The sequence below is a fragment of the Nelumbo lutea genome, chromosome 6 (assembly GCF_056320005.1).
Source record: "Nelumbo lutea isolate HS-2025 chromosome 6, American lotus-T2T, whole genome shotgun sequence".
NCBI lineage: Eukaryota > Viridiplantae > Streptophyta > Magnoliopsida > Proteales > Nelumbonaceae > Nelumbo > Nelumbo lutea.
In genome coordinates this window covers 64886795-64911145 of record NC_142689.1, presented here as the reverse complement: position 1 = coordinate 64911145, position 24351 = coordinate 64886795, and the positions used below count along the sequence as shown (strand labels likewise).

General features: G+C 40.6%; 1 protein-coding gene across 1 annotated transcript; it reads right to left on the bottom strand.

Moving 5' to 3' along the window:
• Positions 1–1333: 1333 nt before the first annotated feature.
• On the bottom strand, positions 1334–24009 carry LOC148849286 (proteasome subunit alpha type-7). The gene is made up of 3 exons (XM_088949385.1): positions 23667–24009; positions 21926–22340; positions 1334–1696 (listed from the first exon to the last, which is right to left on the bottom strand). Exons 1-3 carry the CDS (start codon positions 23837–23839, stop codon positions 1535–1537), a joined length of 750 nt encoding a protein of 249 aa, XP_088805511.1. The 5' UTR covers positions 23840–24009; the 3' UTR covers positions 1334–1534.
• Between the last annotated feature and the right edge of the window lie 342 nt (positions 24010–24351).

Genomic DNA, 24351 nt, shown 5'->3' with positions numbered 1-24351 from the left:
GAAAAGGCGTAGATAAAATCTCTGATGGTTGGTTGTTGGTTTGTATTATAATGACAAGTGCATTTTTTTAAAGAGTTTGGATAAATATAATTAATTTACTAGTTAAGATATTATAATGATCGTATGGAAAGCGCGTGTGATGTGGAGATTAAGTATCTATATAAATAAATTCAGAAAGTCATTAGACATAAATTATGAGTGAGTCCATTGTATTCTATGTCTAGAGAAGAATGGGTGGTAGACTGGTAGGTTAGCATTTTGATGATATTCAAGTAAGAGAGAGAGAGATATCTGAGGAAGAAGCTAGACTGCTCAACTGGGCTGGACTTTTGACAATGCATTCATAAACAATTAGCAAAACAACGGCCTATGTATCTTGAAGAATTTTGCAATTTGGCTTAGGAAGTCAATTTCTTTTCTTTTAAGGCTTAGTTTCTGATAAAATATTTTAAAACGAAATACGAATACGGTAAGACATTTTACGAAATCCATTTTAAGGACTTCATTAATTTCTTAAAAAGTAAAAAACAAAATAATTGCAGACAGATATTGTTAGTGTGGGTACAGCTTACTGCATAACCAAACCACGTAGTTCTCATCCTATAAATAAAAAGAAAAAGAAAAACTTCTAATCTTCATTTTAAATCTTGGAAGTTGGAAATAAGGATCCATTTGATTCATAATCTAAATCAGAATCAAAATCTATCAGAATTGAAATCAGAATGAAAGAAATTGAAATCAGCTAGAATGAGATATCACCTCAAATGGGGAAATGCCATTCCGCCAGAAATATGAATGGGATTCTGATTCCGCTCAACCAAACAGTTGACCCATTCTGATTCTGATCCCAGACCCCTATTCCTGCAACCCAAACGGGCCCTAAATATTTTTTTAAATTTATCAGGACGAAATCTCAAATTTGATAAGACAGGTGGCCACCTTAAAGTGCATTAAAGAGAGAGGTTGGCAAGTTTGACCTACTATTTTCCATTCTCTTGATCTTCCCATCTCTCAAATCTAAAACTCCATTCCTGGTCGATATGGTGGGGAACAAAAACGCATCTTACTGCTACTGTCCCCATCTTTCAAATCGCCTACAAGCATTCCTATTAGTCCCAGAACCATGGAGTGTGTGTATCCATTTTGCCAAACCAATTACCTTCCTGCTTAAGATTAATGGCTAGTGATTGCTGCCAAGCCTTTTGAACATCAATATAATACACGAACCGACAAGAAAATGTAGCCTAAGTTCAAACTGTTCCAGAAGATAGGGATGAATCCCTCTTTCCTTTGCAAAGTATATGCAGCCAAGTCGCATGTGAAATCACAGATATGACCAAAAAATTCAAATTATACATTATGATAATAGGTGAATTACCATTCCAAAATCTTTCACTGAACCCAGATCCTGACTGAAGATGTAATTAAATATTTAGATTCAAGGGAGTAAATGAATTCAAAATAAGAAAATGCCACCTCTTAGTACAGAATTCTATGCAAAATCACAAGGTGAAAAGTAGAAACTGAGAAAGACTTATGTTTCTTTGGGGGGAGCCTTCTTTGCTTTCTCTGCTTCCGCTTTCTCTGCTTCTATTTCAGCAACGATGGCATCAATTTCAGCTTCTTCCAGTTGCCGCAACCCATGCTCTCTTGTCATCACAGCAACTTCTATGTTCTTTCCTCCACTTTCAACAACCTAAGTTTAATAAAACAAGATTCAAAGGTTAGGAATTGTAAAAACATGCATACATAGGCAGACACTTCATATTCTGCAGCTACCTAGCTACTTAAACAAGAAATGACACATGAGCATGCACGCATAAGAAATGACACTTATATTCTGCAGCTCTCTCTCTCTTTCTCTCTCTCTCTCTCTCTCTCTCTCTCTGATCACCCCCTGCCTAGCTTACGTGCCTATCATACAAGTTGCCAATTTCTGGAACTTGAATCGAAGTAGAGGATACATTCAGTACCCCAGCTAGATTTCTCACTTCCCTCGGGATATGTTCTAATTTCCATGATTCATCATTATCATCATCACTAAGCGTTGCCCTGTTCAGTGTTATATCCATCATTAAATTATGAGCACTTTAATCATCTCTTATGACTTCCGCCCAAGTCCTTTTTGGACTGCCCCTAGCTCTTCTAGCCCCTTCAACTTGTAACAGAAGTTTTAATTTCCACAATTCCAAGTTATTTGTCAGCCAACTGATTACTACTCTTGAATCCCCTTCTACAACTATATTTTTGTAGTTCAGGGATTTCCCCAACCAATTCTCTCTCTTTTTTTTTTTTTTTTTGAGAAAAGATAACAGAGTTTATTTATTAATAAAAGAAAAAGTACATACATGACACGGGAAAACCCATCGAGTCCACAGGAATCAAACTATCACCATATAAGACATCCAAATAGGCACCTATTTTAGCTAGACCATCTGCAACAAAGTTTAAATCCCTTGGAATCCAAATCAAATTTGCATTTAGCAATTCCAAAGAGTCTCGAGCTGCTGTCAAGAAGTGGTTTAGCCTCCAGGGGCCACCTTCTTTGTCTCTTATCCATGTAATGGTGTTTGCTGAATCTCCTGCAATGGTTAAACTTTGAATGCCTAGTGTTCTTACAATTCTGATTCCCGTGAGAGCTGCCAACACTTCCGCCTTGGAGGAGTCAGTGACACCTATTGGACCACTAAAAGTCCAGATAACAGACCCCTTTCGTCTCTTAATATGCCTCCTATGCAAACAGCTCCTGGATAACCGGACGCATTCCCGTCAAAGTTTAAAAACATCCTTTCCCTTCCTATTCCTAAACCACTGGGGACAGGAGGGGGGTGATGTTGAGGGAAAGAGAAAGAATTGAGCACTTCTGTTGAGATTGTTCACTGATAGTCCTCCAAAAATATCAGAATTGTTGGCCCAAAGGTTATGATGATAAGTGATTTGAAGAGACTAGTCCCTCTTGAATTATTGTCTTGTTATTAAATAAATGGTTGTTCCTTTCTTCCCAAACACCCCACATCACCACATGTAGGATGGTTTGCCAATAGGTTTTACCTCTTTTACTTAACCCTCTGCCTTGCCATTGTTGAATGAACTCCTTAATATTCTCCGGGGCAACCCAGCTATAACCAGCCAACTCCAGAAAGTGGTGCCAAATTTTCTTGGTTTCCTTGCAGTGAAGAAGTGATTGGCTGATTCTCCTTCATTCAAGCACAAGATACAAGCATGAGGGGAGATGAAAAGTCTTCCCAAGCTTTTCTATTGGAGAAGGTCACATGTGTTGATCCTTTGCAAACAGGCTTCCTATACAAAGGAGCAAACTCTTGAGGCTCAGTTTGGAAGGAGTACAAATACATACAAAATAATACAAAATATAAGGTTTTGCACTCTACAAATTTGCATTTGTAAAAATATAAGGTTTAGCACTCTACAAATTTGCATTTGTACTCCTTCCAAACTGAGCCTGAGGGAATGTGGCTGTACCAAGCCTTCTTAAAACGGAAAGAGATCTGTTCACCTGCAGTCAAAATCTTGTAAAAAGACTTGGAAGAGAAGTCACCATTTGGATGAGGGGACCAAATTCTTGAGTCTTGGGAGTTAGATGAGATAAAACCTCCTTTAGAGTTTGGAGGAGGTCTGCTACTTCAGTTCTCTCTTGGTCTCTTAGGGGTCTTATAAGGCGTAGGTTTAAGGTATTCTCAGAACGAGGCAGGAAAGCAAGAAGAAATGGATGCATCTTGATCTAGGGTTAGGTTTTAGAGTCTGGGGAAAGAGGTAGCTAGGGTGGAGTGGCCCACCACAGGTCTTTCCAGAACTTAATCTTGCAGCCATTACCTACTCTGTATCTAATGAAAGGGAGAAAAAGATTGCTAATAGAGGTGATACCTTTCCACGGATTTGTAGATTTAACCCGGTTCAAATGGAGAGTGCTCTCCCAACCATTAAAGTTTGTCCTGTATTTGCTGGAGATGATAGCTGCCCACAGAGAGTTAGATTCTGTAGGGAATCCCCAAAGCCATTTCCCCTAATGGTCCATTTGGTTTCCGAGAAACAGTGGGATGAGAAGGAATGAGATGAGAAAGGAAGAATTTATTTTCTCATTTTTTGGCCCGTGTTTGTTTGCTGAGACCTACTATCCTACAGAATATGCTTCTAGTGTTTGGTTAGAGTTAGATTCTGTAGGGAATCCCCAAAGCCATTTCCCCTAATGGTCCATTTGGTTTCCGAGAAACAGTGGGATGAGAAGGAATGAGATGAGAAAGGAAGAATTTATTTTCTCATTTTTTGGCCCGTGTTTGTTTGCTGAGACCTACTATCCTGCAGAATATGCTTCTAGTGTTTGGTTGATGAGACGAAGGGATGAAGAAATACCGCAGAACTGGAACAAATCCATGGGACTAGCAACAGATTTGGAACAAATCCATGGGAAAAACTCCAGGTCTGGAACAAACACGTCTCTGGCCAGATCTAGAGTGTCGAAGTTAAACCAGAGGACAATAGTAGCAGATCTAGAACACAGGTGTCGTGTTTCAGCTCGCCGGCAAGGAAAACTAGTCTGGCCGACCATGTTTGGAGGGGCAATTCAATGAGTTGAGGGCCAACCATGCTATTTAATACTTTGCAGATAAACAACCGTCGTACGAAACCGCCGGAAATGTTACCTTCACCGGAGAAGACAAAGACAATAACCGCCGGAAACGTTACCTTCGCCAGAGATGAAGGATACAGATGGTCGGAGTTCGAACCGTTGTAGAGGTGGGAGGTGAGAACAGTCCACCCCTTGATAAAATTTCTTCACTGTCATCGCACAACTTTCGTTTCTTAGTGGGGTTGCACCTATTTGGTGAGACCCCACATCCCATATTTTGAGAATGCTATTCTCATTGCACCTACTCGCCGAATATTCCTATTTTCTCATCCAGGTCGTACGAACCAAACGGACTATGAAGGGAAGTATTCTTCTCCTTGAGATGGCCAATTCCCAATCTACCTTCCTCCTTAGGCTTGCATACTTGATCCCAACTTACTAGGTGATTCTCTTTTCCCCCTCCGCCTTCACAAAGGAAACTTCTTTAGGCTCCGTTTGGTTCACAGGATGGGGATGAGAAAAGGGAATATTCCTTTTTCTCTTATTTGTTTTGAGGGAAATAAGAAGATGGGATGAGAAAAACGTGGGATGAGGGATCCCAAAATTGTAATCAAGATTGCACTAAAACAGTGCAACCCCGGTGGAAAAACTCAAGATGGAAGATGGGCTTTCTTCAACCTCTCGAGAAAACTCGAGAGGCTCTTCTTCTTCAACCTCTGAGAACTCTGCCAACAGATCCAACCACAGCAGACGCCATTAGAAGTCTTGTTCAGGCGAAGCTCACGCCGGAATCATCTCCTCTATTGTCAATCTCTACAATACAAACTTCTAGTCATCACCGCCGCTAGTGAGGATGGTCTAAAAACAGAGAACCACTACCTCCGATCTCCGTCTCTTTATTGTGTTCGTCGGACGAACAGATCCAACCACAGCAAACGCCATTAAAAGTCTTGTTCAGGCGAAGCTCGAGCCGGAATCATCTCCTCTGTTGTCAGTCTCTTCGATACAAACTTCTAGTCATCACCGCCGCTAGTGAGGATGATCTGAAAACAGAGAACCGCTACCTCCGATCTCCACCTCTTTATTGTGTTCACCGAACGAACAGATCCAACACAACAGACTCCATTATAAGTCTTGTTCAGGCGAAGCTCACGCAGGAATCATCTCCTCTGTTGTTAATCTCTTCGGTACAAACTTCTAGTCATCACCACCGCTAGTGAGGATGATATAAAAACAGAGAACTGTTGTAGTAGTTTCTTCCAGGCCGACATACATTAAAGCTGACGGAGCTGGTGAAGAGGTTCATTGAATCAACTCCAGTTCTTGTGAATTCTCGACCCAACCGGATCTCACTATAATCTCTCATTGTGTTAATTCTTCCGAATCCACTGTCGTGTGTGTGTGTGTGTTTTGTTAGTTTTTTTTATGACTAGATAATATTCTTGATAGAACCCTATTTATTATGATTCAAAAATTGAACCTAGAATAGATAAAAAATGGATGAGATCTAAATCCTACTATAGAATTTTTCATCAAAGCAGCATTTCCACTTTAGTTTGCAGGGTTAGGTTAGGAAGGTAAGTTGGTCGAGGGAGACAAAACTAGGTCTAAAATTGAACCTCCGAGAACTCTACAGATTGATCTTCAGAGGAAATCTCCGACACCAACGAGGAATCCGCCGATTCCAGTTTCGTAGGAGGTAGGTCCTTCTAGACTCGCAGGGGTGGACTCTGTTTTATGTTGGATACTTTTCCTACTATTTGCCCATATAAAACCAAACAATGGAAAGTTAAATTTTTACACCTTCCCATCCCATCCCACCCAAATCTTCCCACAAACCAAACAGAGCCTTAAGTTTATCAATCTGAAATCTGACTTTCCTAGGGATCTGGGAGACCAACAAGTAGTATATCGGCAGGTTTGCAAAGGACTCTAAAAGAGTAAGTCACCCCCCTTTTGACAGATAGCAACTCTTCTAAGTTGTTAGTTTTCTCTTGCATTTTTCTATCACTGGCCCTCAAAAAACTGAAACTTTTCAGATTCCCTCCCAGTGGCATCCCCAAGTAGAGAATTGGAAAAGACTCCTCTCTACACCCTACAATGCTTTTAAAGGATTCCAGAAGTTCTGCTTCAATAGAATTGATGATCACAATACTGCTTTTGGAAAAGTTGATCCTCAAACCAGTTACCATCCCCAAGCAATTGATCACCCTTTTGGAATTTGTAATTTGCCCAAAGAAGCTTCCAAAAATAAAACAATGTCATCTGCGAACCGTAAATGTGAAACATGGAGAGTGTATGTACCTACTTCAAAACCTTTTAGTAAGTTTAGACTTTTGACTTTATCAAAAAGCTGGCTGAATATATCCATCACCAAAGTGAAGAGAAAGGGGGAAAGGGGACAACCTTGTCTCAGACCTCAACTTACCTTGGAATAGCCTTTTGGTTCTCCATTTACCATTACTGAGAACAAAGTAGATTCGATACACCCTTTAAACCACCCAACCCACCTACTACCGAAGCCTCGACCTTTAAGATATGGTGAATGCACCCACAATCCACTTTATCATAAGCTTTTTCTAGATCTAATTTAACTATGACCCCTGGCTTTCCATTTTGTCTTCTGTCTTCGACACGTTCATTCACTATAAGGATGTTGTCCACTATTTGCCTTCCTTTCACGAAGGCAAATTGGCTTGGGGAGATTAGATCTCTTAAGACTTCTTGTAGTCTTCTTGCTAGCACCTTGGCCAATATTTTGTGAAAACTCCCTACTAGGCTTATCGGTCTGAAATCCTTCACCCCCAAGACTCCCCCTTTCTTTGGGATCAAGCATATAAAGTTGGAGTTGAGTCCTTTGTTCACTATGGCCGAGGACGGAAATCCCTGAAAGCCTCCAAGAGATCTCCTTTTACTGTGTCCTAACACATCTGAAAAAAGAACATAGGAAATCCGTATGGACCCGGAGCTCTATCACCATCCATTAGAAATACAGCCTCTTTAATTTCTTGCTCGTAAAGACCTTTTACAAGCCACAATCTCTTTTATTCTGATAATTCTGACCCTTCCCACCTGTCCATAGTGTACTGACTAAAATTTTCTCTAGTGCAGAGGATTTTAAAGTAAGTTAAAAAGGCCTCTGTAATTTCCTCTACATCCTCCACTTCCCTCTGACCCACTTTGAGCTTAGTAATAAAATTTTTCCTATGTCTTCCCGATGCATAAGAGTGAAAGAATCTAGAATTATTGTCCCCTTCTTTTAGCCATCTCACTCATGATCTTTTGCCTCCAGTAAGTTTCTTCCCTCCTAATCAACTTCTCCCACGTAATTCTCAGATCAGCTCTTCTCCTATTTGTTTCATCCAGGTTGCTATTCTGATCTCTGAGATCCAGCTCTTCTAACTCCGTAAGGATTTTATGCTTCTCTTCTTCAACGGCTTTAAATTTCTCTCTTCCCCAAGCTTTTAGCTTGCTTTTTAAAAACTTAATTTCTGCAACAACCGGAAGCCAACCTAGCTTTCTACCTTTCATTCTTTCCACCAAGAGGCCACCTTCTTGCTGAAATCCTTGTGCATGGTCCACATCATTTCCAACCTAAAGGAGGGCCTGCATTTAAAAATCAAATCTGTTCTTAAGACGATTGGCCAGTGATCTGAGGTGGAGCAAGGACTAATTTCTTGAACCAAGTTAGGGAACATCTCCACCCACTCTAGACTCTAGAGAGACCAGAAATCTGCCAAGTCTACAACTTATTGCATTTTCTTGCAAATTTGACCAGGTGAAATGCCCGTTATTGAGGGGGAGGTGATACAAATTTTGTGTACATATGAAGCTTGAAAACTTCCTCATACTTCTTGTTGGAGTTCTGCTGTTGGAGTGTCCATTGCTGAACCTTATGAAATTGAAGTCACTACCTAGACACCACAGAATGTCATTGAACTCATGCACTGAGTCCAATTCTTCCCAGAACCTTCTATCTGAAGGGGAGTTTGGCCTGTACACACCAGCCATTATCCAACTGAAACCATCTTTTTTATTTCTGATCAAGACATAAAGAAAAATCCCCTTTGTCAACTTCTATGCCCGAGACCTCTTCTTCATTCTAAGCAAGAATAATGCCCCCCGACGATCCTGTTGCAGGGACAGCCGCCCATTTTTTCCCTCTAATTCCCCAGATTGCTTTGATCAGTTTTCTGTCTACAACCGCTTTTTTTGTTTCTTGTAAAATAACGATATCTGGATTTTTTCCTTAGAGACTCTTTCACTAGACACCTTTTCAGCTGTCCTCCCAAACCCCTAATGTTCATTAGGCCAGTCTTGTAGAATTTCCCTTAACCACCCTATTACGGTATTACCTTCGAATCTGTTATCTGTCAGCCCCCACTGTAGTCGCTTCAATTCCCTTTTGGAGCTCCTTCTTTCACTTCTTCCCTGATCGTTCCCTCTCAGGTTATTATCTTTCTCAGTCGAAACCCAATTTTTTGTTCTTCCCTCTCTTCTACTGACAACCAGTAATTTGGCCATCTCATCGGTGCCTTCTTTCAAACCATCTGCCACTTTATTACTAGTCTGGACTTGTTTGTCTACCGTCCTTGCTGAAGTTTTTGGGCGATGACTGTCACTCTGTTTTGGTTGGGATTGCTCTCCATTCGAACCTGAAAAAGAGAGAAAAGGTGGTTGCAATGAAAGGACCGTGAAGAAACGAAAACCGAATTAACAAGCAAAGGGGGGGGGGGAGGAAACTCTTGGATGCAATTGGCGGCTATGTTGGGCTTTGCGGAGGTTTGAACATGAATCCCATCCTTGTCTTTTAGCAAGGCCTTCTGAGTTTGTGTCCTCGTAGTCCAAATTGACCAAAGGCATCCATTCAAGCATCTCTACACATCCCCAACCTTCATTCATTGAAAACAGAACTTTTTCCCTTTCTAAAGCAACCTCCCAAGGATCCAGTTCAGTCTCCATCGCATAGGAACTTAAATCTTCACTGGAGTCTTCAGCTTCAGATAGAGAGGAGGAACTTGACCTTAACGAGGAAGTGGGAGATCTGTAAACATCCTTCTTTCAGCCTCCTAAGCTGGGAAGGGTGTCCAGCATCACTTGGCCTTTAAAAGAGGGGGTTTCAGGTGGGCTTAAAAAGGTGAGTCAGCATTCTCTGGAGAATGATGGGCCTTTAACTTGAGACAGCCCAAGGCTTTTGAGTGTTTTGAACTTGGGATCAGGTCAGCCTTGTGCACTAGAGCAGATAGATCCACGAAGGCCTTAAAAGAGGCTGGAAACTTCTGGGGTCGAGGGGTCTCCTTTGAAAAGGAAATTGAATTTTTGAAATTCTTCCTGGGAGAAGCTTCTGAAGATTTAACTTTCAACTTCCTTCATTGCAGGCAGTCTGAATTTAGATTTTTTGGGAAAGTTCGCACCTGGCTGAGAAAGGAAGAACCTGCTGCCTCTTTTTCTTATGGGAGAAGAAAGCTTCCAGAGGTGGTTTTTGACTAAAGCTTCATTGAACCACTGCCACATGGAATGGGACTGTTGCTTTGAGTTAACTTGTTGAGTCGAACTGGAGACTCGGTCATCTTCTCCACCTCCACTAAAAGGTAGAACCAGGCATTCCTATCTAGCAGAGGTATTGAACGAGGAACTACATGAACGCCACGATTGAGCACCTTAATCCTAGCGAAACTCAGCTGGGCGAAGTTTGTTGTTTTGGGATTAATATCTGGTAGACCTCCACAAAGGCCACCGATCAAAGCAAACACCTCATTTGTCCAAAGATGGAAGGGTAACCCTCGTATCATAAGCCAACCGTTGAAAGACAACGAACTTGCTACTATGTTCACCATTGGCCACCACCGCTCGAGCTTGACCCAGTCTCCATACAACAGGATTGTCTCCTGTTTGACCCAAGCAAGCACCAGCTCCTCTGTTGGAGCGAAGCCCACTGCCCTATTTTCTTCAAAAGGGATGAGTTTCAAGAGCTCTTGTGAGTGAAGATTAGCAGACAGGCCTACTTCCACCTCTCTCCAATTCAGCGCTTGGGGTTTGGTACAAACGAAGGCTAGTTTCCAATTGCCAAAAGGCTTGTTCTAATGGACAACTGAGATGAAGGCTGATCCTCCTGCCTAAATTATTTTGTTTTTTCTTTCTAGTTGAGGGATACGTTCAAAAGTAGGAGAAAATTTTGGGGGATAAAACAAGCTTAGTAGCTGGTCGAACAAATTCCAACCCTCTATGGAAGGCTCTTTGGGAACGCAGATGCTTTTCCAAGGAGCTGAAATCAACCAAATGCTCAAATGCACAAATCTACTCCATTTGTTTTCTTTCAACTATAAGAGAAGGACTCTAACCTTTTCGATTCTCTTATGATCCACAAGAACCTTTGTTCAGCACTTTAACGCCAACTGGAAAAAAACAAAACAAAAACTCCCTTACCCACTTTACATCTTCCTTTTGCAGAAAGATCCTGGACCAAGTCCCCCTACCTCACTCTGTCACCGCGATCAAACCCTCTTGATTTTTCTATCGCCATTCCATTTCGAAGGTTTTTGAGCTGATTACAGCTAATCTTCTATCCATCAGTGTCCAATTCCCCAATTAATTCTCAAATCTCTTTTTTTTCTTTGAGAGAAGATAACTAATTTCATTAAGATCAAAAACAGGGAGGGATGTACATGAGAGGATGTGCAAAGCCTTGTCAGCAAAACAAAAACAAAAGACCAAGGTTAGCTAGACCAGATTTAGATAGACCAAGGCTCAAAATGTCGATATGTATCATATTGGGGCCTTCCTGATACACCCCTACAAGGGGTGTTTTGGGTCAGTGAGTGGTTCAAGGGGTAGACCGGCCTTAAACCGGACCCTCTGAACCAGATTCGAAAAAAAATAAAACAAAAAAAAACAATACAGATATGCCCTACCGGCGTTTCGCCCTGTATCGATATTTTGAACCTTGAGCTAGACTATCAGCAACTTGATTTAATTCTCTAGGAATCTGTTGAAATAGTTTATTTTACATTTATATTCTTATTCTGCTTAGTTAGGGTCTGTTTGGTCTGTTTAAGGTAGTTCATTTATTACTGTTCTTGTACTTTAATCTCAGAGGGGCACAAGGGTCTTTTCCCTTTTAATTATGGTCACCCTATAAATATTAATGTAATCTGGCACCACCAAACTGAAGTTTGAGTTCGCCAATCTTCTTTCTTCTCTTCTTTCTTCTCTTCTACCTTCTCCCTTCTCTCTCTCTTCCCTTCTTGTTTACTGCTATTCGTCCACTGTTAAGATGGTATCAGAGCAACTCTACTGGATTTGAGAGCAGATCGAACAAGGTCTTCCCCTTCATCTTGCTGTCTTCTCCAGACTGAACAGAAAAACTGACCTACAACTGATACTGATACAAGTCTTCTCCTTTTTCTTCTTCTCTTATCTTGGTCGTGTGCCAAGAAAAAACTCGATGAAGATGGTCTGCTGAATGTTGCCAGAAAAAACTGAGGTTTAGACCTCTTTTCTTGGACCGTGTGATCCTGTACCTGTGAAAGGGATGCCTGTAGGTCACGGATGACTGTTATTTCCCAGTTTTGGTGTGACTACAATATTCTGATGATCTCTCTGGTGGTTAATGCACTTATAGACACTCTTGGAAGCTTGGTAGGCTGGAACTGTTAATTCCATACAGGTCTGAAATCAATCTAAACCTTTTTTTTTTGGAGAATTGGTGCTGGTCTGTGTTCAGTTTGTGTCCAAACCAAACCTGTTATTTCCCAGTTTTGGTGTGACTAAAATATTCTGAGGATCTCTCCGGTGGTTAATGCACTTAGACACTCTTGGAAGCTTGATAGGCTGGAACTGTTAATTCCGTACAGGTCTGAAATCAATCTAAACCTAATTTTTTTGGAGAATTGGTGTTGGTCTGTGTTCAGTTTGTGTCCAAACCAAACTGTGTGCATGTGGACTACTTATTTGGGATGCTTCTAGGATTTGTTTTGGTGTCAGGAGGGATCCTAAGTTGTGTGTTGAAATTAAATAGTGTCCTTAACCATGTCCTCTGAGAATTCTGCAACTTCTGGGGTTTCAGGAGGTCAAAACGGAATGAGTGGGGGGATGGATGAGTTTTCCCATGGCTGTAATTCCCTTTGATTGACTAAACTACCTTGAATGGTCTAGGGGAATTAAAGTCTACATTACTGCTAAGGTGAAAATAGGATAATGGTAAAGTGTAGGAACTAAGACCGGAAGTGCTGAATATGACAAGTGGAACCAAGAAAATAGTATGGCGAAGTCATGGCTCTTGATTTCCATGCTGCCACAAGTAAAGAAAACATTCTTGTGGACTGAAACAACTTGTAATATATGGGAACAAGCAAAATCTATCTATTCGGAGCAGAGGCACTATGCCAAGATATATCAACTACAAGCTGAATCCTCCACTTGCAAGTAGGGGGAGAGAAGTCTCTCAATGTACTTACTACTCAGATCTAACATCAATATGGAGAATTTGATCATTACCAAAATGTGAATTGGAAGTGTGATGAAGATGCAAGGGCCTATAAGTCACTTGTTTCCCAGCAACGAATATTTGTTTTTCTTTTGGGGCTGAATCCTACATATGAGTCTATTAGGGTATAGATCTTGGGAAGTAAATGTTAGACAGTTTTTGTATGCCCTTAGCTTCAATCAGAATGATGTACATTATGAGTCAGTTTAGAATGTTTCTGTGTAATACCCTTAAACTGGACACTTAATGAGACTCGTGTTAGTTTAGAATGTTTACAGCCAGTGGGTCGGTCTAGGGAGACATATCCTGATAAGGCTGACACTGATGTGCCACCAAGTTGGTTGGGGTGGCTTGTCTCAGCCACCAAGGTGAGACCCAAGGCACATGTAGTGTAGGATTAATTGAACCTTTGAACCGGACCAGATTTCCAGTATTGCCCTGGACCTTGGAGATTAATGGGCAAAACTGAAAAGTTACACCCGACCCCTAGACTCGATTATGATATTGCACTAGGTGTCGGATTGGGTTGTCTTTGATGTACTAATCAGTGAGATCCTTAGCGGGGGTCAAAACCTGGGTATGTTGGGACAGTCTGAGAATTCATCTGAGTGGGTGATCATAGTGACAGGATCAGCCCCCTTGTCGGATAGAGGTAATGATCGGGGATGCATTCTCTCTGATGGAAACCAAGACTGTCGACAGCCGATTTCAATCGTTGAGATTTGTTTTGCAAGATATATTTTATATGAGATATAAAAGTATATATATTATGGTTTCTAAAATGCTTGCAAAAGGTTTTAATTCTCGGGATCCATATAAGAAGAGAGTGCAACACTGTTCCTTGCAGCCGAGGGAGAGGTCCTCTCTTGTCAGGCAGTGTTTGATCATTATGGGCTGAGAGGTTAAGTGTAAGACCATTGAGGGTAATACCTGATGGGCTAATCTTGCATCTGCCCACAATCCCTGGGTGTTACAAGGTGGCTTGGCCCAGGGACCACTTAGGGTAAGTGTTGGGCCCATAGAGCCCATGCGATGGGTTTCAGGGGTTGCACTGTCCATAATAGTGTATTCGGCCAGACCTTATAACAAAGGCTGGGTCGAACCCATGTGGCTGATGTGTATATCAATGTTTGAGTCCCACGTCATACAAGGAAGCCCAACTGAGCAATAGTTAGGAAGGCTAAGTGAGCACATAACCTTAATGGGCCTAAAGCCCATTTCGAATTGGGCTAATTTAATCAGTTAAATAAGGGGCGAATTCTGGGATTGGATTAGCATATAGGATAGGGTCTTAACCCTATCCACTCAGAGAGTCCAGATCTAAATCACATTCATATCTGAAAACCTCCTAATGAGATTAGGAGAAGGCTGATCTAATCTGCAGATAAGATAAGGGTTTACCCTTATCACCTAAAGGGATGTCTGATCCAAATATGATTTGGATCAGCAACTCCTAATGGGATTAGGAGTTGATCCCTTTAAGGTTACAAAAGGAGGAGGGGGCGGCAGCCTTTAGCAGACATATATTCACATCCTCTTCAGAGTTGAAATCACAGAAGGAAGAATTAAGCAACCCTGTGAAATTCTTTCTTGCCGCCTCCTTCCTGTTGCCGCCTCACCTGCCAGTTCGATCTCCAATTCAGTGGGAGAAATCAAGATTCGATCTTGACATCAATTCCTTGTGAAGGGACTGATAGGAAGTTGTGCTCACATGCCATCCTGCTACTTCTTGCGAAGGATTAGGTTCTTGGAGAGAACACTGTTGATTCTGCTCCATCCTACACTGCGCCATCTTCAGTGAGAGCAGTCTTTGGATCCTTCCTTGGGCGTGAACACCTTCGTTGGGAGATATTATTTCTCCGTATCAGGTATAACCCTCTCCTACTGCTTTTGTTCAGATCTGGTTCGATTTATGGTTCAAGATTGGTCCTTGAAAAATATGATTTTTCTAAATTTAGGGAATGTGATTCCCAGTTGAAGGAGAGAAATTTTTTGAAATTCGCCCACCTTATTCTACAAGTTTTGGGCGTCCATACGATGGATCTCTCATCCCTTCAGTAAAGACTTGCCTTCAGTTCAAAAAGTTTGTCTTAGTTCGGTCTAAAGAGAGCAGAAGAAGTGTGATGAATTGTGTAGAGGGGGAGCAAGATGCTCTAGTTGTCCGAGGAGAATGTTGGAGGCTCTTTTAAGAAGGGTGATTAACAAAAGAGAGTGGATGACAAAGACAAACTTTGGTGCACTCACTATCAAAAGATCAGGCACACTAGAGGCACATGTTGGGACCTCCATGGGAAGCCTAAATGGGCTCAGGAATTGAGTAAGAAATCAGCATCTGATTAGAGTAAGAAGTCAACCCAGTAGAATCAAAAGAAATATAACTCAACAAATGTGGCATCTCAAGAGACTAGTCCCATGGTACCTCAAGAGCGGGCCCCTAATTCTGACCCCAAGGAAGAGATTATCAACTCCTTTCATGATCATTTGGAATTATATGGTAAGACACTTCGCCAGATGGATTCTGGTCCTACTCCTACCTCCGTTGCGTCTACATCAGGTAACACTGCCACTGCTTTCCATGTGTCATCTCATACTTCCGATTCCTCCTGGATAATTGACTCTGGAGCCTCAAACCACATGACTAGTAAGTCGACTTTATTTCAATCACACAACCTCCTCTCTAGAGAGATAAGGTGAGACTGGCTAATGGATCATTCTCCACCATAGCCGACCAAGGAACCATATCTCTTCCACTCGGTCTTACCCTCTCTAATGAGTTTCAAGTTCCTAAGTTACCTTTCAATTTACTTTCCATTAGCAATATTACTCACTCCTTGAATTGTTCAATTACCTTCTTTCCTTCTTCGTGTGTGTTTCAGGATTTGGCCTTGGGGAAGACGGCTGATAAAGGAAGAAAGGTGGATGGTCTCTACGTGTTGGAGAATAAAGCTAGTCTTGTGGCTACAGAGTCCTTAAGTTCATCTAGTGAGAGTCACGCCTACTTATGCCATAGTTGTCTTGGTCATCTTTCTTTTGAGTCATTAAAACTTATGTTTCCAAAGTAATTTAAGTCTATCAGATAGTGAGTTATAGTGTCAAACATGTCAATTGAGCAAACATTTCTTTTCCTTTAAGAAATAAAAGATCTGAATTTTCGTTTTATATTGTCTATTCTGATGTTTGGGGCCCTATTACTCTATCTTCTGAGACTAGATACAAGTATTTCATTACTTTGATTGATGACTACTCTAGATATACTTCCCACTTCATTTTTCCTAGAAACTACTTCCCACTTCACTAAATGGTCCTTTTTGAATCACCCAGTTCCCACAGAAGATCTCACATGAGTTTTTCTAACTTATTGGCAACCTTGACAAGAAGCTTAAAGTAGACAGAAGATACACCGGAAGGTTGGCCAGAGTGGACTTGATTAAAGTGATTCTACCCCCTAGTGGGATATAATTTCTCTTCCACCCTGCTAGCTTCTTAGTGAATCTTTCCGAAACTGGGTACCAAAAGCTTTCTGTTCTAGGATTTCCCTAGGGGCAAACCTAAATATACCAGAGGCCAACCACTTACCTCGCAACCTAAAGCCCTAGCCACCAATTGGACCTCATCTTCCCATAAATTCACCCTTGCTACACAACTCTTATTCCAATTGACTTTCAAATTGGAGACTCTCAAAATGCGTCACCACCAATCTCAAATTATCCATCTCCTCAGGTTCCCCTTTACAAAAGAGAATGATATCATCCACAAATTGTAGGTGAGTGAAAATCACTTATTGCTTCCCAACTCTCCAACCTTTTAGTAGATTTCTTGAATCAGCCCTAGAAATCAAGACACTTAGGACATCCCCTACTAAGGTGAAGAGGAAAGACAAAGGGTCTCCTTGTCTAAGGCCCCTCTTTGCAGGAAAGACGTCCCTAGCTACTCCATTCACTAAGATTGAGAAGTGACAAGAGGTAATACAACCCTTACTTCAATTGGAATCTAAATCTCAGGAGACCTCTAAGGGACCTAGAACTTAGTGAAATCACTAGCTTCTTGCATACCCTGAGAGAGGTAAACCTCTCCCAAATTTCCCTAGATCTCCGTGTTTGGACCCTTCACCCATCAGGTAAGTTTTCAACCATGTCTTACTTCAAGGCTTTAGTTTTAGATAAGATCAAGCTACTGATCAATACCCCTACAAGAGAATTTGGTGTGCTCATATCCCTTCCAGAGTATGCTTTTTTGTGTGGGAAGCCAGCTTAAAGAAAATCAACAGTTACGACCTCCTTCAGAAAAAGAACCATGGAAGGTATTATCCATCTCCCCATGTGTGTTGTTTCTGCCTTAAAGCTGGGGAATCTGTCAACCACATCCTGATTCACTGTGAGGAAACTAGAAAATTTTGGAATTTCTTTCTATCACTCTTTGAATACAACTGGGTATTCCCAGAAAATGTGGTTGATTGCTTAGGGCAATGGCCCGGAAGAGGTTTAAGCAAAAGAGGAAAAACTTTATGGCTGTCTGCTGCTCATGCTATCTTCTGGAGCATTTGGGAAGAGAGAAACAACCGGGTGTTTACCAACAGAACAAAAAGCTTTGAGGAGTTGATTTCTATAATCTGTTATAGAGGTTTCTTGTGGACCTCCAACTCAATTTACTTCAGAGGAGTTACTTTTGATGACCTTCAAAGAAACACCATAAATTTTCTTCACTCTAATCATAAACAGCTCATCACTTCCTGTAGTTTCAGATCTGAAGTGGAAGGGGAGACGATCTTGTACTTTGATGGGAGTGCTTTTGGAAACCCAGGTGCTGTGGGTATTGGAGGGGTAATTCAAAACAGAAATGGCAATATCAGATGGGCTTTTAGTGGGCCAATTGGGATAGCCTCCCCAACAAAGGCCGAAGTCATGGCAGCTCTAACTGGCATCAGAATTGCAAAAGACATGGGCTTACTAAACCTTACCATTAAAGGAGATTCAGCCAACACCATTAACTGGCTTTCTAACCCTGACAGTGGGCCTTGGGCTTTAGCCCATTACCTGGCTGAAGCGAGAGACATCCTCTCTTCTCTAAATGCTCATGTAGTTTGGATTCCGAGGGAGCTAAGTTCTAAAGCCGACAGTCTAGCTAAATCTGGCGCTCACAGGGATTCCCTTTTTAGTGATAGTTTTTTGCCTATGTAACTTTTTGAGTGCTCAATTGCTGTGTACATCTCCTCATGTACCTTTCTTTTCTTCGAATAAAGTGAACTTTTTCTTCAAAAAAAATTACACCATCTCTCCCCAAAGCCTCCACTGTTCAATACTTTTAGCAAGAATTCCCAATCCACCAAACCATAAGCATTTTCTAGGTCAAGTTTACAGATCAAACCCTTTTCTCCTTTTCTTTCTTGAGTCTTAGTGCAAGAACTTTGGAAATGAACTTATACAGACTCCCAATCAAACTGATAGATCTAAAGTCCTTGGGCTGAACTGCAGGCACCTTCTTAGGGATCAAAGCCATGAAAGTAGCATTTGCACCCACGTTTATTTTTCCTCTTTCAAAGAACTCCAAGAAAACCTCCACTAGGTCATCACCTAAGATATCCCAACAGTCTTGATAAAAAGCCATAGTGAAACCATCCGGGCCCGAGGCTTTTGATCTTTCCATAGAAAAAACTACCTCCTTTATTTCTTGAACCCCAAACGGCCTTTCCAGGGATTCCAACAACTCCCTTTCTCCAGCATGCCACTCAAAGTCGGTTAGAGTCTCTCTTACTCTACTAGGGTTGTCATAAATGGATTTAAAATGCTCCATAAAAGCTTTTGCAATCTCTTCCTCTCTTGTCAGCACTACCCCTTTCCATTCCAAACTTTCAACAATGTTCTTCCTCTTTCTTCCACTTGCCAAACTATGGAAAAATCTTGTATTACCATCTCCTTCCTTCAACCACTTGCATCTTGATTTTTGTCTCCAGCTTATCTCTTCTTTTCTGAGAACTTCCTCCAAATCCCGTTTCAACTTCCATCTCTCTTCCCTTTCTTCAAGCCTCAATCCTCTCTCTGCCTCAGCAGCATCAAGCTCTTGAATCCTTTTAATAATAGCCTCCTTTCTACCTTCAATTCTACCATACTCTTCTTTGTTCCTAGCTTTGATCATGGCTTTTAGCTTTTGTAACTTCTTATAAAATCTATATCCCTTCCATCTAAACACCACATGATCCTCTTCCCACCATTCTTTCACTTTCTTTTGAAAGTTTGGATGTAGCAACCACATGTTTTCAAATCTAAAAAGGCAAAGTCCTCTTCCTAGTCTTTCTTGAGATAGTCTAATTGGACAATGATCCGACGTAGGTCTAGGTAGGGCCCTCATCACCAAACCACCCCATACTTCCTCCTAATCTAACAAGAATAAAAATCTGTCTAGTTTACAACAAAGTGGTTCTTCCTAAAAATTAAACTGGGTAAAATCAGCTTGCACCAATGGCAGCTCCCTCAATTCAAAAGAATCCACAAAATAGTTGAACTTCCTCATACTTGAGGTGATCCTATGGTTAGGATTATTTGTTTCATTGACAAACCTGATGACATTAAAATCCCCTCTTAAGCACCACGGACCCTCCTACAATCCCCTTATAGCTACTAATTCCTCCCAAAACTCCTCCCTTTCTCTATACGAATTTGGCCCATAAACATTTGTTAAAGCCCATTCCAGTCCATCAACTCTTTTTCTTAATTTCACTATAACCGTATAGTTACCAATTAATTCTTCTGTATAGGCTAGATCCACATTTTTCCATATTGTCAAAATACCCCCGAGGCCCCCCAAGACTGTGTGAAAGCCCAACTCAGTCCTCTAGCCGACCAAATATTTCTCACCCATCTCCTATCCACCTCTGATAGTTTTGATTCCTAAATCAACACAACATCTGGCTTTTCTTTTCTAAACATTTCCCTTATCACTCTTCTCTTCTTGGAACTCCCCAAGCCCCTTACATTCCAACTAATAATCTTCATTGAGAAACAATCTTACGAGCAACCCTAGACAGCACTTTTTGCTAACCTGACTACCTTCCTTTTGTCCCAGAACACCCCTTATCATAGTCCACTTCACATCTCAACCCCTCTGCTTCACTCAATTTCTTCTACCTCCTTTTAGGTGTCCCTCCTTCAAGCTTTTTCTTAGATTTATCTTGTTCTTCCACTCTTTTCTTTTCTTGACTCTTCTTCCTATTTCTCCTCTTTGTTGTTTTTTCATTTGTCTTTACCCTTTCTCCCTCCCTTCCCCTTACCTAGGAACTAGGAACTGGAGTGTCACCCTCCTGTTCCTTTTCAAAATTCTCCCCTAATTCCTCCTCTACCAAGAGTCTAAAGGTTTACAAGATTAATCCCCAAATCCTTTCCCCTTAATCCACAGCATCATTCAGAGCCTCCACATCCTCTAAAACCTCTGTTACTTCAATTGAATCACTAGGACAGGCATCTTTTGGAAGAGTGTCACTAGGACAAGCAGCTTTTGGAAGAGTATCACTAGGATAGGCAGCTTTTGGATGAGTGTCAGCTTCACCTGCAGGCCGAGACAAAACAACAACTGGGGAAGGGGGCATATTAGTATCAAAAACTCGAGGAATACAAGAATCAAGACAAGACATACTAGAAACACCAACACCTGAAATATCACCAATTCTGCCTAGGTTTTGAGGGAGTTTGCTGGGAGAAGTTCCCTTAGGGACATCTTTCATCAAAAAGAAATGAGAACTCCTCCTTCTTCCTCATTAGGAGGCCTAACCTCCTTGTGCTCAGGAGGCTTACGCCTCTTGCACTCTGAACTTCACCTCACACTTCCAGGTCATGGAACATGGATGCCTCACAACACACCCCCGCATTTTAAAACATTGATACAAACATTTAGAAATTGGTCGACACAATCAAAGGACCCATGAACAATGATTAGAAACTCTTTTTATACCAGGGTTTCTTTCATCACCTTGTTCATAATTTTACATAGTGAGATAAGAGTATCACATTGATGAGACAATGATTTCTTCCACCATGGGACTACTTGGAGGTGTTTCAAACCATGAGGGCTCACTTCTTCGTTTCCCTCTTTTTTTTTTTCATTTGGTTAGGGGGTCACAAAGAGATCCATCCACCTTCAACATGCAGGGTTGCTTATTTTAAGGTATTGTTACAGGGGATCCTGAAAAGAAAATCAGGAACAATGCTTTCTGGTTTCTACCAAGATATTTTCATTCCCAGAAATCCAAAATGTGAAAGCTGCATTCCATAATCACAGTTATATTTCCTTACAGCCCTACCCCAAAATAATAGTAAGGAAAAAAAAAATAAAACCATATTTCATGTGAATATCATCCACAATGTCAGGAAAGAAAACAAAAGCCAGAGAGCAGGGGTGGTGTACTGATATTCCTTTGTATTGTTATTCAAAGATTTGATGTTCTAAAGATCTTTTTTTTCTTACATGAACAATCAAGTTTGATCACATAAGATGTAAGATAAAGGGAAGATATGAACAAAAAGAAAATTCTGAAAAGAGCTTGTGCAAGCAGCCACAATTTACAAGATGCAACCAAAAAAATATAACAATACAAAAGAATGATAGACAAATGACCCTACAATAGAGGAATAAGCAAATGTGGATACACAATCACTACTATATTGCATTTCTTTTTCCAAATCACACCATAATGTGTAGCATCACATACTCAGTATTGACATCTTCCTAGAATATACTACCGACCCAAGAAGAAATATGACTTGAAGTTGAATCAATATTCTGCTTCTGAAAAAATAAATTCTCCAGAACATAATTAGGAGTAAAAAAGAGTTGTAGAATAACAGCCATGAATTTGATCAACTTACTTCAAGTAATGCACGAATCGCCAGCTTGACTGTCTCTTGCCCAGAAGTTTCTTTGTAATTTTTCTCCAAAAATTCTCTCATAGAATTTGAATTTCTCCCAGTTGCATTAGCTTTCCAAGCTGAAAATGTCCCTGATGGATCAGTCTGATAAAGTGATGGAACACCGGTGTATGGATCAAAACCCACAATAAGTGTTGAAAGACCAAATGGTCTCACACCACCACTTTGTGTATACTTTTGTTGAAGACCGGCAATGTAACGTGTGATATATTCAACCGTAACAGGATCCTCAACTGTAAGCCTGTGACTCTGGCATTCAATCCGTGCCCTATTAATGAGTACCCTTGCATCAGCCTTTAATCCAGCACAAGCCAGTGCAATGTGATCATCCAGGTTTACAATCTTCCTAACCGTTCTGCAAAATTGAAGGAGCAAATAAATCAATAAGTAGGAAAACCCTATGAAAAGATAGGTGCAAGAGTGCATTAATGAACGCGAAAGAACAACATAATAAGAAGAATTAATGAAAACCACAGAGATAACATGATTTGTATAAATTTCACAAAGGGGGAAAAGGAAAAGATTATAGGTTATCTGCACAAAGCAGACAGGATTTCAGCTAAGAACAGATCGACATGAAACAGCCTGTAGATTAAAAACTAAACCTCCAGCCCTTCTAAATTCAACATGGGATGAAAATGAATGGTTTTAACATATGTTGCATAGACATGACAATAACATGCAAACAATAAAGTGTTAGATATGCAGTTTATGCTAAAAACTAAAGTGGCTAACACAGTCAGCACACTTATTATCCATGCAAAACAGGCATAAATTCTTAACTAATTAAAAGACCAGTCCATGCCTGAGACTATGCAGAAGGAGATATGGACTGCAAGCACGCAACAATTGCAGTTGATTCTTACCAAGAAAACCCTGTCAACAAGCTTAACTGAAAATAGAAAAATGTAATGAAATAAATAAATAGCTATGACAACGTGGGTTGCATTGCCATAACCATAACTTTCTTCTCCAAACCAAAAGTGTACAAAAAAGAAGCTTTACTAAAGTTCTTTGACTTCTAGTGTTCCTGCTTGGCCATAAAACCAAATTGGTATGAGCCATAAAAGGGGGCAGGTATTTAAGAGTGCAGGATTAGTTTGAATTGCCTTAATAAGCCCAGCCAAATTTTCTACCTTTCCCTTTAGCTACACTAGAATCAAGACATTGCCAATTTAATATCATTCTTGCAGTGATTGTTCTGAGTATTACATAGAACACTCTAAGGTATATAAATCCAAGAATCAATTTTACCGTTCCAGAGATCATAATTACAACTTAGAAAAACAAATTACTAAACCCAGTAGTTCTCGATATTACAAAGAGAAAGAACATATATGAGTCAACAGAAACGTCGGCTGCAGAACGTCTTAAAAAAGCGAAGCAACTCCGCTGTGAAATATCACAAACCATGAGAGATGAGACATAAGGCTTCCGAAAAATAGCCATTAATTAAAAAAAAAAAATCACGGATTCGTGCCACAAACTGGACCAAAAAATTCGAAGCCGCGTGTTCCATCAGCTATCTAGGATTTCAATAAAAATATTCAAGACACAATCTACAGCATTTGAAACTCTAACCCCAAAAACAGCTTTGTTTGTCTAGGATCAATGTCATTAATCTTAGCCGAGATCTAAAGAAAACCAAATTCGAAAGAATAAAAGGAAAAGGGATACCTACCTTGAGTCTTGAAGCTTAGCGGTGGATTTTTTCTCGACGCCGAGGACGATAGTGTCAGTGCCTCGAACACCGACGGCAGCGTTACCCTTTCGCACGGCCTCAAGCGCGTATTCGACTTGGAAAAGATGGCCATCAGGAGAGAACACTGTGATCGCACGATCGTATCGAGCCATCACTCTTCTCTGGTTTTGGTCTCTTCGGTATGAAGGTTCTGGTATTCGCCTTGGCCCGAGCGAGAAATTGGACGGACGGGGACGGGCCTCGCACAGGCAGTCTTGGACGACAAGGCAAGGCACTTCAAAATGTTTAAGATGCTGGAACTTACAAAAGCAACCAATGCAGTTTGTTGCTTCAAGCCTTCGAGGGGTTGGATTTAGGGGTGCAAATGGATCGGATATCTGATCCTATTTGGTCGAATTCGGATCACCCCTATTCGGATCTTCGGATCAACTATCCTCCTAGTCAATCTGATATATATTATATATTTATAAATATAAATGTTTTTATATTTAAACATAAATATATTTATTTATTTATATTTTTATATTTATATTATAATATAAAATAAATATAATATATATTATTTATTTATAAATATATTTTTATAATCTTTTATATTATTTATTTTTTAAAATATGATGAAAATAATTAAATACTATATTTTTTATTTTATTTAAATTAATAT

Coding starts and splice junctions, on each gene's coding strand:
- LOC148849286 (XM_088949385.1), bottom strand. CDS start 23,839: ATGGCTCGATACGATCGTGCGATCACAGTGTTCTCTCCTGATGGCCAT. Junction 22,341..23,666: donor GCTAAGCTTCAAGACTCAAG/GTAGGTATCCCT, acceptor TCAATTTTGCAG/AACGGTTAGGAAGATTGTAA. Junction 1,697..21,925: donor CGATTCGTGCATTACTTGAA/GTAAGTTGATCA, acceptor TATTAAACTTAG/GTTGTTGAAAGTGGAGGAAA.